The sequence below is a fragment of the Heteronotia binoei genome, chromosome 8 (assembly GCF_032191835.1).
Source record: "Heteronotia binoei isolate CCM8104 ecotype False Entrance Well chromosome 8, APGP_CSIRO_Hbin_v1, whole genome shotgun sequence".
Classification (NCBI taxonomy): Eukaryota; Metazoa; Chordata; class Lepidosauria; order Squamata; family Gekkonidae; genus Heteronotia; species Heteronotia binoei.
The window spans coordinates 101,012,803-101,024,568 of NC_083230.1; the positions used below are offsets into that span (position 1 = coordinate 101,012,803).

General features: G+C 50.0%; 1 protein-coding gene across 1 annotated transcript in view; it reads left to right on the forward strand.

Moving 5' to 3' along the window:
- OVCH1 (ovochymase 1) overlaps positions 1–11,766 on the forward strand; it is a 69,816-nt gene continuing 58,050 nt past the window's right edge. Inside the window, 3 exon segments of the mRNA XM_060244441.1 lie at positions 1–56; positions 101–152; positions 4,528–4,625. Of these exon segments, the coding sequence (XP_060100424.1) occupies positions 1–56; positions 101–152; positions 4,528–4,625 (206 nt within the window).

Sequence of the window (11,766 nt, forward strand, 5' to 3'; positions counted from 1 at the left end):
ATGGTCCCTGAGAAGATCCCTGTGCTGCTGCTTTATTTATTTCATCGCTCCATATGGTAAGTGTCCTTGTACATCTGAAGATGTCTTTTGTTGTGAACAGGTTGGTTGCAGGTGAACATGCACTGGAAATAGCTAGGATTGTCAACCTCCAGGTGAGGTCTGGAGTTCTTCCAGAAGTACAACTGATCTCCGGACCACAAGAGGTAAGATCTGCTGGTGAAAATGTTGGCTTTGGAGAGTAGACACAGAAGGCAGATAAAACTACTTGAAACCAAGGTGAAAATCACCAAAACAGTACTGCCTGGTAGTGGAGCACAGCATGTATAAATCATGCTCAACTGGAGCCTGCACCACATTCCTGCTGAGATCTCTACTCTTCCCAGGCTCTGCCCCCAAATATTCAGGAGTTATCAAAGCTGGTAACTCTAGGCCAAGGGTGTCAACCATGCAGCCCGGGGGCCAAATCAGGCCCCAGGAGGGCTCCTATCAGGCCCCCAAGCAACTGGCTTTTGTCTGCTTCCTTCTGCATGTCAGGTTGCTTCACAAGACTTGCTCAATCGCACAGGAGCTACAGAGCAAAACCTCGATTTTCTCCATTGGTTGAGGCTCCTCTCCCTCCTGGTCCCCTGGGGAGGAAGGGAAAGAACCAGAGTTTCCTTTGCTCAGTTCCCTGGATCCCATGGGAGAAATACAAAGAAAGCACCTTTAAGACCAACAAGTGCTAATGCTTTAAGCATGTTTTAAGTTTTTAAAAAATTAGTTATGTTTGTGTCCTTAAAAAAGTTTATATGTCTGCTACCTAATCTTAAATAGGTACACACATGGCCCAGCCCGACAAGGTCTTATCCAGCCCTCATAACAAATGAGTTTGACACCCCTGCTCTAGGCACTATCCCCAAATCCCCAGGTGTTCCCCAAGCCAGAACTAGTAACACTACCGTGTTTCCCCGAAAATAAGACACTGTCTTATATTTGTTTTTTCTCAAGAAGACACACTAGGGCTTATTTTCAGGGGATGTCTTATTTTTTATTAAGTATGATACAACAATCTACATTTATTCAAATACAGTTAAGTCATCTTCTGGAACATTGTCATAACTCTCCAGGTATTTCAGTCTTCCTTACCACTCCGCGCTGAAACGCATGGCGTGGCTATGCAGAAACGCTGCATAGCCACGCCTATCACTAGGTCTTATTATCGGGGTAGGGCTTATATTTAACAAATGCATAGAAATCCTGCTAGGGCTTATTTTTGGGGTAGGTCTTATTTTCAGGGAAACAAGGTAGAAATCACCTCCAATGGTCAGTTGCTTTCCCCCAAAAAACTATTCATGGTATTGTTGCAGACTGCAGCTTGCAAACATATCTGGTTTTCCAGAGTCTTCCAGGAAAATGGGAGTGGTTATCAGGTGAACTGACATCTAAAAAGATGTTCTGACTTTTGTCGGTGTGTACAGCTTTCTAGATCCTAGTTCCTCAAAGCTGCTGCTGTGAGTTTCCATTATCACCATCCCTTCTGAATTCATGTAGGGTTCCCAGCTTGCCAGCTGCTTACCAGACTACTTGTGTGACTTTAACAATGGCTTGGAATATAGAAACCAGCTGGTGGTGCTTTCCCCACCAAATCCCTCTAGAGAAAATTTCACAAGCTGAATTGTTGTTTTTGAGCTGCTCTTAAAAGCCAAGATGCTTGGTCAAAAGCTCAGTGATCCTGTTCACCAACCCTTAACAAGGGACTTGGATTTATAGTGAGAGCACTTTGTTTCAGAAGGTTCAAGAAGCTCTAATATGATCCATCTACCTAGGAAGTTTTTGAAGATCAGATCTTGGGAGAAGCAGCTGAGCACTGTCTATCAATTTCAACAAACACAACCAAGTGAGTTTTTGAGAAAAACAAATGCCACTTCTCGTTAAAAGGCAGCAACCTGTACAGTGGTTCTGTACAGCCCTTTTCTTGTAGAAAAAGCCCAGCAGGAACTCATTTGCAACTGTAGGGTTGCCAATCCCCAGGTGGGGGCAGGGGATACTCCAGTTTGGAGGCCCTCCCCCCCGCTTCAGGGTTATTAGAAAGTGGGGGAGAGAGGGAAATGTCTGCTGGGCACTCTGTTATTCCCTATGGAGACTGATTCCCATAGGGTATAATGGAGAATTGATCAGGGAGTATATGGGGCTTGTGGGGGGCTGTTTTTGAGTAGATGCACCATATTTTTACCATACCATCCAGTGCCTCTCCTCCAATTGCCTCCCAAGTTTCAAAAATATTGGACCAGGGGGTCCAATTCTATGAGCCCCGAAAGGAGATGCCCCTATCCTTTATTATTACCAATGGAGGGAAGGCATTTAAAAGGTGTATGGTCCCTTTAAATGTGATGGCCAGAACTCCCTTGGGAGTTGATACTTGTCACAACCTTGTTCCTGGCTCCACCCCAATGTCCCTAGATATTTCTTGAATCAGACTTGGCAACCCTATGGACGGCAGAAATTTTATCACGAACTGCTAAAGTCCTGCTGTTTGTTTTTTAAAAGCTTTGCCTTGTTCATTGATTCAGTCAAGTTTGTCTTGGCCATAGCAAATACTCAAAATTATACAAAACCTGCATTCCATCAAGAATTGCCAATTCACACAATGTGTAGAAGAATGAAGCAACTTTCTCAAAACCCCCAAACAGACTGTTGCCACTGGCTGTTGTATGACTGACAAAATATTGGTATGCCTACATCATAAGGAGCAGGTAATCTCTCTTGTCCCAGTCTTGAAGGTTTTACCTAGGGTGGGGTAGAAGTTACTCAGAGCTTTATCTGGAGATCTGTTTGATGTTTCTGCATTCAGATTGTTAGGAACTGGCAGGGCAGGCTGGCCATCTGCCCTCAAAACCCTCAGGAAAGCAGTGGCTACCTATCTGGAATAAAGAGCTTGCCAGGAAAACCTCATTTTGTGGTTGGATTCTAGGCAGACTTAAATTTGCATTTTGCCTCTGGATTTGAGCATTCTCCTTCAGATGATGCACTTCAAAGTTTTCTTAAGATGGGCTCTACTAAAAACCAGTTTTTTTGGTTTTATAGACAAAATTGTCACTCTAGATAGCTGTTGGGCAAAAAGAGAGGTATTCAGAAAAAACAACAGGTAATTGCTGCTATTTTAAGAGAAAGGTTTAAATTTTAACAGGGAAGCATCTCCAGATGTAAGGCTAGGGATCAGGTAAAATTACTTGCTTGTCCTTGGCTTTCCCACACAGGGTTATTATGTTTTACAGCCAGCTGGGGTTCAGCAACGGCGGAGTGGAGTAGGACAGAATTATGGCAACAAAGCAGGCAGACACCCAAAGAATTTAATTTTTCTCAGTCACTGAATTCTGAGATGCTACATTCAGGTAATGCTGTTCTTCCTTCTTTTTATCTTAAACCTAAAGATATACAAGCCTGATAACTAAGAAATGACTACAGTCAATCTTGTCTTCAGAAATAACTGTGATGAAAGGAACTCCTTTTTCTACACAATGTTAATTTTGTTCTGCTTCAGAAGCAGCTTCTGTAGGAAGAAAGAACCCAATTTTGATAAAACAGTCAGCATTTCTAATATAATTGGGCCTTCAAAGTGCCCTCGCTCACTTTGCCTTACTGGAACCAGAAAATACAGCAGTTCCTTTAAACTTCAGATTAGGGACGGGTTGCCAAATCCGATTCAAGAAATATCTGGGGACTTTGGAGGTGGAGCCAGGAGACTTTGGGGATGGAGCCAGGGGCAAGGTTGTGAAAGGGTTAAAAGGAGGCCTTTTAAAAGCCTCCCCTTCAGTAGAAATAATGGAGAATGGGACACCTTCTTTTGAGGCTTATTGAATTGGACCCCTGGTCCAGATGGTGGGGCTGTTTGAGGAGAGGCACCAGCAGCTATGCTGAAAATTTGGTGCCTCTACCTTGAAAACAGCCTCCACAGAATTTCCCAACCCAGAGCTGGCAACCCTGTGACAAGAATTCTCCAGCACTCTAACCACTCTTCAATTCCAATCATTTTGGAGTCTAAAGACTTAACTGTTAGAATATTGATGGAGCATTATGTTGTTGAAGGTCTGCGTCTTCTAGGCACTGTTCCCAAGGCAGAACTCAAATGCAGGGGTGGTGAATAAAACAGGCATGTTTTAGTAGAGTGTAGGGGGAGCCCAGTTTGGGCTTGCAAGCCCTATATTTGTAGGCCATTTGTGTCAATTCATACACAAAATAGGCATATTTTTCTTTCTTAGGAGACTGTGTTTGTGCGGGATGGGATTTTAATGTTGAGGGTGGTTACAAGGTAGTATTGGGTCAAATGAATTTATATATGGGGGATGGGGTTGGCAGCAGGGACTGAACTGTGTTTCAGGTTCCTTCCCTCTCAGCATGGCATTCTGTTTGTATGGGGATAACAATATCAATGACAGACCTTTTCTCTTCTGTGCCTGTTGAAAGCTGACACACAAACTGGCAGGTGTGCAAGAAATTGTCAAAATGATCCATGTTATTTGTGTGGTGTTTTTCCCCCCTTCTGCCTAGGTATCCATCAAGTTGGGTTTTTCTCATTTCTGTGGTGGCAGTTTGATCCATGAAAACATAGTGGTTACCGCAGCTCACTGTGTGGTAAATCTTGACTCGTAAGTTTATGAATTCTTCTCTCTGTGTGTGTCTAATTCCATTTCCTTCAGTAGGCCCATTGACATTAATAGCTGTAGTTTATGCATATCCAGTTTCTTGAGTGGCAAAAAGTGGAGTTAGCCTAAATAAAAATATAAGGCTTTATATTTATGTACTAGGGTTGTCAGCTCTGGGTGGGGAAGCACTGGAGATTTCGGAGGTGGAGCCTGGAGAGGGTGGGGTTTGAGGAGGGGAGAAACCTCAGCGGGGTATAATGACAGAGTCTAGCCTCCAAAGCAGCCATTTGCTCTAGGGAAATTGATCTCTCTTGTCTGGAGATCAGTTGTAATAACAGGAGAGCTCCAGGTGCTGCCTGGAGGGGTGGCAACCTTATTTATATATTATTTATATATTATTAACATGGGGGGAACATTTGAGAATTTTCTGCATTGTGCAGGGGGTTGGACTAGATGACCCTGGAGGTCCCTTCCAGCTCTGTGATTCTCTATGATTCTATGTAAATTAAACGGTTTTTGCTCACCGTGGAAGGATTTGCTACCCCTGACCTGTCCTTCCCATAGCCCAGGGGTGGCCAACGGTAGCTCTCCAGATGTTTTTTCTACAACTCCCAGCATGGCTAATGGCTGGGGCTGATGGGAGTTGTAGGCAAAAAACATCTGGAGAGCTACCGTTGGCCACCCCTGCCATAGCCCCATCCTACTGATTTTGTCTGTGCTTGAGCTGAGAATTCAAAGTCTGTTCTGGTCATGTGTAATGAAATTAGAGCAGGGGTGGCCAAACTTGCTTAACATATTAGAGACACAGAATAAACATCAGATGTCTGAGAGCCATGAAATCAGACGTTTGAAAGCAGGCAGGCAGGAAGGATGGAAGGAAAATAGGTGAGTGAGGGAGAGGTGGAAAGAAAACAACTTTAAATTCATTCTCCATGCTGCTGGCTGTTTTGGCTTGGAGAAGTGATTTAAAGAGACAAATACCTTCTCCAAGCTGTCCAACAGGGTGGGGTGTGAAAGAGCCACATGTGGCCCCGAGCTGCAGGTTGCCCACCCCTGAATTAGAGCAACATTTTTGCAAGATTGCCAATTAAGGAGAAAAGTTGCAGCTTCCTTCACACAACACCCTCCCACACACACACCAGCAATATACATTTTGATTTTCAGGTATACATGTATCTCTGGTGGTTATGAAATAGCCAGAATAAATAGTCTTCAATTTACCTGAGTTATTGATTTTGCAATTTGAACCTTATATACATCCATGGCCTTTAAATCTTACTGTCAACATTTCTTTCCTACTGATCCAAAAATCTTTTCCCCTCTTCCACAAACTTTCCCCCTCCCTCAGAGTGTCAATTTGTGTAACTCTTTGCTCACCAGGAAAAGTTTGAAAAATGAGAGTAATCAGAAACATGGGGGATCCTCAAAATGATGAGGAAAATCAAGCCCTCCGAAGGGCTGCCTTTGAGGGCTCCAAGATAGAGAGCTGGTGTAGAGTAAATCTGAAACATAAAAATAATTATCTTGAGGTTATAAAGAACCACCATCACACTCAGTCAGAACTATCTAGCTTAGCTTTTTGCACATTGCATCAGACAAGTTGTTTCATTCAAACCACAGTCCCTAGAAACTTGGGTCTGTTGAAGACACTATCCTGTGTGCACTTACCTGTAAGCAAGCACCATTGCCCACCCCATCAGCTGGCTTGGAGAAGGCATTTGTCACTTTAAATTACTTCTCCAAGCCAAACCAAACAGCAGCTTGGAGAATGCATTTAGTTGCTTTCTTTCCACCTCTCCCTCCCCCGTCTATTTGCCTGCCTGCCTGCCTGCTTTCAATCATCTGACTTAATGTCTTGCAGCTCTCAGATATCTGATTACTCTATGTGGCGCTTACATTAAGCAAATTTGGCCATCCATGCTCTAATTTCTGTGTAGATATGCCTGGGCTTACACTGCGTGTTGTTTACTGTAGGCTGCAATAAAATGTCCTTGAATTTGATCAGTAACAGGTGCCACAGGATCTTTGGAAAGAATGACACTTTATGACCCTGTTCACTCAGCATGTTGAGTCCATGTAAAACTGACCCGGTTCTGTTCCGAATATCTTTGTTCTGGATATTATCGATCAGACTGCCATACTGCAATTTGAATCACTCCATGGTGAAACCGTCTTCTGCCATCCACACGACTGCACCATGCAATTCTCTTTTTTCTCCACTTTTATGTGCATTAAGCGCATGCACACATTATTGGTGTGCATGCATTATGCGCACATGTGCATAGGTTAAAACAGCATGTGGTTATGCAGTTATGCGCATATTGCTAAGTAGTAAAAAAAAATGGCGACCGTAAACCGGATGTCTGAAGCTCCTTTTCTCCGGGATAGCCTTCAGACATCCGGAAGTTGATCGAGAACTATCCAGATGGGAAAACTACAAGGTGAAACCGGAGAACTCAAAAAACACCGCAAAGGAGCAGGTAACAAAATACTCCGGTTCCAAGAAGGATTGTGGGGGGGGGGGGGGGTGGCTACTACGAGTTAATACCAGGAGACAGATGTTGCTGTCTGATCAGCCACTTTTAATCCGGTATGAAGCAGCAGCGACAACTGATTATACTGTGCGTCTGAACAGCCCCAATGAGTACTTTATTATTTTGTCCACACAGATTTTCTTGAACAGAATGCATCTGTTGGAGCTGCCATTTAAAGGCAATAACTATGGAAAGGGAGGGATCAGACTCTTATACTATAGTTCTTCTTTTTAAAATGATCCCTAAACTGCTTTTTTTTTGGGGGGGGGTGTAATGTACTGGGAGACGAGTCGTGGTGGAAGCTTATTCTTTATTCGCTGGTACATTACAGAACTGACTGACGCGGCCGGGTCCGCTAATTTATACATGCATCCCGGAACATCCCCTTCGCTGGCCAGCCCAATCCTGGCCAGTTAAACTTCCCGCCCTTGGTCTGGATTGGCGGGGCTTTTCCCGCGCAGCGCACGGCGACCTGAGTGCGCCCTCAGGTCGCGCGGCGCTTGCGCTGAGTCCGATACTCTACACTCCTCCCCTCCTAGTTTAAACGACATAGTCCTTTAGGTACCCTGGTGTTCGGCGCTCCCGTGTTGATCTCCTCGGGGTTGCCGTCGGTGGGGGGCCCGATCCCGATGTGGGAGGCGCCGTTTCTGGCTGTTGCCCGCCCGCGTCGGGTACTGGCTCCGGTTCTGGTTCCGCGGCTCCGGGGGCATCATACGTTGGTAGCTCCTGTATTGGCGGCGCCTCTTCTGGCGGTACCGTGACCGGCGGTTCCCTGCTTTCTCCCTCTGCTGACTCCTCGGGTGGGGTGCGGCGGCGCAGCTGGTCGATGTGCCGTCTCAGCACCTGGCCTCCGGCGGTGGTTACCTCGTAGGACCGGGAGCCTGTCACCCTCAAAACCCTTCCCGCTAACCACTCGGGGCCGCTTGAAAAGTTTTTCGCATACACTGGATCGCCCGGGAAGAACCCTCTCACTGCCTCCCTGACCTCGGGGGTCCCGCGGACCTCTGGCGCCCTGTCCGGGTGTAGCCTATCTAAACGAGTGGTCAGTTTCCTCCCCATGAGCAGTTCTGCGGGGCTGAAACCGGTTATGGGGTTTGGGGTGATCCTGTTGTGGAACAGGAAGGCTGAGAGGCGGTAGTCCCATTCCCCTTGTACTATACGGCCCAGGGCTTCCTTGGTGGTCCGCACCATCCTCTCCGCCTGGCCGTTGGTGGCTGGATGGAATGGGGCGGACCTTATGTGCCTTATAAGGTATCTGTCGGTGAACTCCCGGAATTCCCGGGAGGTGAATGCCGTGCCATTGTCCGTTACTAGTGTGTCGGGGATCCCGTGTGTGCAGAGGACCCTTCTGAGCGCCCGGACTGCTGCTGCGGTGGAGGTCGAGGCCACCGGGATTACCTCCAACCATTTCGTGTATGCGTCCACCAGTATAAAGAAGATCTGGCCCTGATGCGGCCCCGCGAAATCCACATGGAGGCGGGACCATGGCCGCCCGTTCGATTCCCACCTGTGGGTCGGGGCGGACGGCGGGTTGGGTCTGGACTCCTGGCATGGTTGGCACCTTCTTACCCACCCTTCTATTTCCTCATCCATGCCTGGCCACCACACGTAGCTCCGTGCCAGGGCTTTCATTCTCACGATGCCCGGGTGGGTCTCGTGGAGATCCTCTAATACCTGCCTGCGCAAGGGGGGGGGGACCACCACCCTGCTACCCCAGAGTATGCACCCCTTGTGTGTCGATAGCTCGTCCTTCCTGGCCGCGAACGGCCGGAAGGCTTCTTCCGCTTTGCCCGAGGGCCACCCCCTTCCCACCCAGTCCCTGACCCGTGCGAGGACGCGGTCTCTCCCGGTCGCCCGAGCCACCTCGCTCGCGTGCAGGGGGCGCTCGGGGAGCGACTCTATGAGCATCACTCCGTGTGCCGGGGCGGGATCTGGGTCCGTCGCGGGTAGCGGGAGGCGGCTGAGGGCGTCAGCGTGACCCATTGCTTTACCGGGGCGGTGTATCAGCGTATACGTGTAAGAATTCAGGAACAGGTTCCACCTTAAAACCCTTTGAGACAGAATTTGGGGGGTCTGACGATCGGGGGCTAGGAGGCCGAGGAGCGGCTTGTGGTCAGTAGCGATGGTGAAGCGCCTACCGTAGAGGTAGTCGTTGAACTTATGCACCCCCGCCACGATCGCCAGGGCCTCCTTATCGATCTGGGCGTAGTTCCTCTCTGCCGGGGACAGAGTCCTGGAGTAGTAAGCGATTGGCACCTCTCCCCCGCCCGGGAGTTGGTGCCCTAAGACCGCTCCCACTCCGTAGGGAGAGGCGTCGCAAGCCAGGATCAGGGGTAAGTTTTCATCGTAGTGATGAAGTACCGCGTTAGAGACCAGGAGGTCTTTCACCGCCTGGAACGCCGCTGCTTGGTGTTTACCCCAGACCCACGGGGCTTGTTTATCTAACAAACGGTGTAACGGCTCCGCCACGGCGGCCTTGTGGGGCAAGAATGCGTGGTAAAAGTTCAATAAACCTAAAAAACTCTGTAGTTCTGCTTTGCATTTGGGGGCAGGGGCTTGAACTATGGCCCTGGTCTTGTCTGCCGTTGGGTGAATTCCAGCCGCGTCCACGGCGAACCCCAGGAACTCCACCCGCGGAACTCCCAACAAACATTTCTCCTTTTTGACTTTCAGCCCCGCCGCTTGGAACCGTCTGAGGACCTCTCGCAGGCGGCAGCCGAACTCTCCATCGGTGGGGGCGGCGATTAAAACGTCGTCAAAGAAGGGTTGAACTCCGGGGATCCCTTTGAGAAGAGAGTCCATTATGCTCTGGAATATCCCCGGAGCTACGCTAACCCCGAACTGCAGCCGTTTAACCCTGAACGCACCCCTGTGGGTCACTATCGTCTGTGCCTCCGCTGTCTTAGCGTCGACCGGCAGTTGCTGGTATGCTTGTGCTAAGTCCAGCTTCCCAAAAACCCTCGCCCCGGCTAGTGCTGCCAGGACATGGCTGACTACCGGGACTGGATAGGGGTTGTCTTGCAGTGCCTTATTTATCGTGCACTTGTAGTCAGCGCAGATCCTTACTTCCCCGTTGGGCTTGACCGGCGTTACTATGGGGGTCTCCCATTCTGCATACGTTACCGGCTCTAGGACGCCCTGGGCTGTGAGGCGGTCCAGCTCTGCCTCTATTTTTTGTTTGAGGGCGAACGGAACGCGCCTCGCTTTGAGCCTTATGGGCCTGACCATAGGGTCGATCGGTAGGGTGATGGGCGGGCCCTTGTAGCTCCCCAAGGACCCGTCGAAAACCTCTGGGAACTCCCGGCAGACCCCGTCGAAATGGCTGGTCTGCACGTGGTCCACCCCCACCAGCTGGATCCCCAGTGGTTTGAACCAAGCCAACCCGAGGAGTGTGGTCAGTTGGCGCTTGACCACTAGGATGTCTAGGGGCCCCTTAAAACCCCCTCTTTCTACATGCACCCGGGCCCACCCCACGATGTGTACTGGGTTCTTCTGAAAATCCCTCAGTACGAAGTCCACTGGCCTCATTTGGAGGCGGCGGCTGGGACATAGTCTCTTGAGGGTTTCCTCCGAAATGATAGAGATGGAGGACCCCGAGTCTACTTCCATGATGCAGGGGGCGCCCTCGATTAGGACTGACATTTTGACCTTGTCTGGGGCCGAGAGGGGCAAGCTCAATACCTGCAGACTGGTGGATGCCGTCGTGTGTGTGTCCATGGAGTCGTGATGCGCTGACGGTTGGCGGCGGCTGTTCTTGGCCCGGCAAGCCCGGGCGATGTGGCCTGTCTTTCCGCAGCTGCGGAAGTCCAGGTTTCGGTACGGGCAGTCCCTCCGCTCGTGGGGGTCGCCGCAGCTGGCGCACCGGGAACCGGTGGTGGCGGTGGCCCTCTCCGTCGCTCGTTGTCTCGCGGGGGCCCGTGTGTCCGCTCTTTGAGGCCGCCGGAGCTGGAACGCTTCTTCCTCTGCTCGGTCCTCCGGCTCCGTTTCTCCCTGGTGGACTGCCTCCCCACGTGGCTGGCCGTACGCCTTGGTGGCCCTTTCGAACGCCGTCGCCTCGTTGAAGGCTTGTTGTAGGGTGAGCTCCTCTTTTGCGAAGAGCTTCTGCTGCAGTCGCTCGTCCCGGAGGCCCCAGACAAATCGGTCCCTCAGGGCTTCGTCCCTCTTGTCGAAACTGCAGTTTCCGGCGATCTGCCGAAGGGCCGCCAGGTAGACCGCCGCTGTCTCCCCCGCCTTCTGGTCCCTCTTGTGGAAGAGGAACCGGCGGGCGACGATGGACGGTTGGGGCGAAAAGTGGTCCGTGAGGAGCCTCACGACCTCTCCGTAGGTCCTCTCGGTCAGCTTCGCCGGAGCGGAGAGACCGCGTGCGATCTCGAAAGTTTCTTCTCCACAGACGCTCAGCAGGACGTCTCTCTTTCGGTCGTCGTCGTCGATCAGGTTCGCCCGCAGGTAGCACGCGACTCGTTCCGTATAGGTCTCCCATCTCTCGGGGTGCTCCAGGTTGAATTCCGCAAGATGGCCCGTCGTTACACTCGGGTTCGCCATGGTGGCGGCGGGCTGTGCGGTCCTGCGGTCCCCACCTTCCTCGTCTCCGGCCAGGTCTGGTTCCCCTC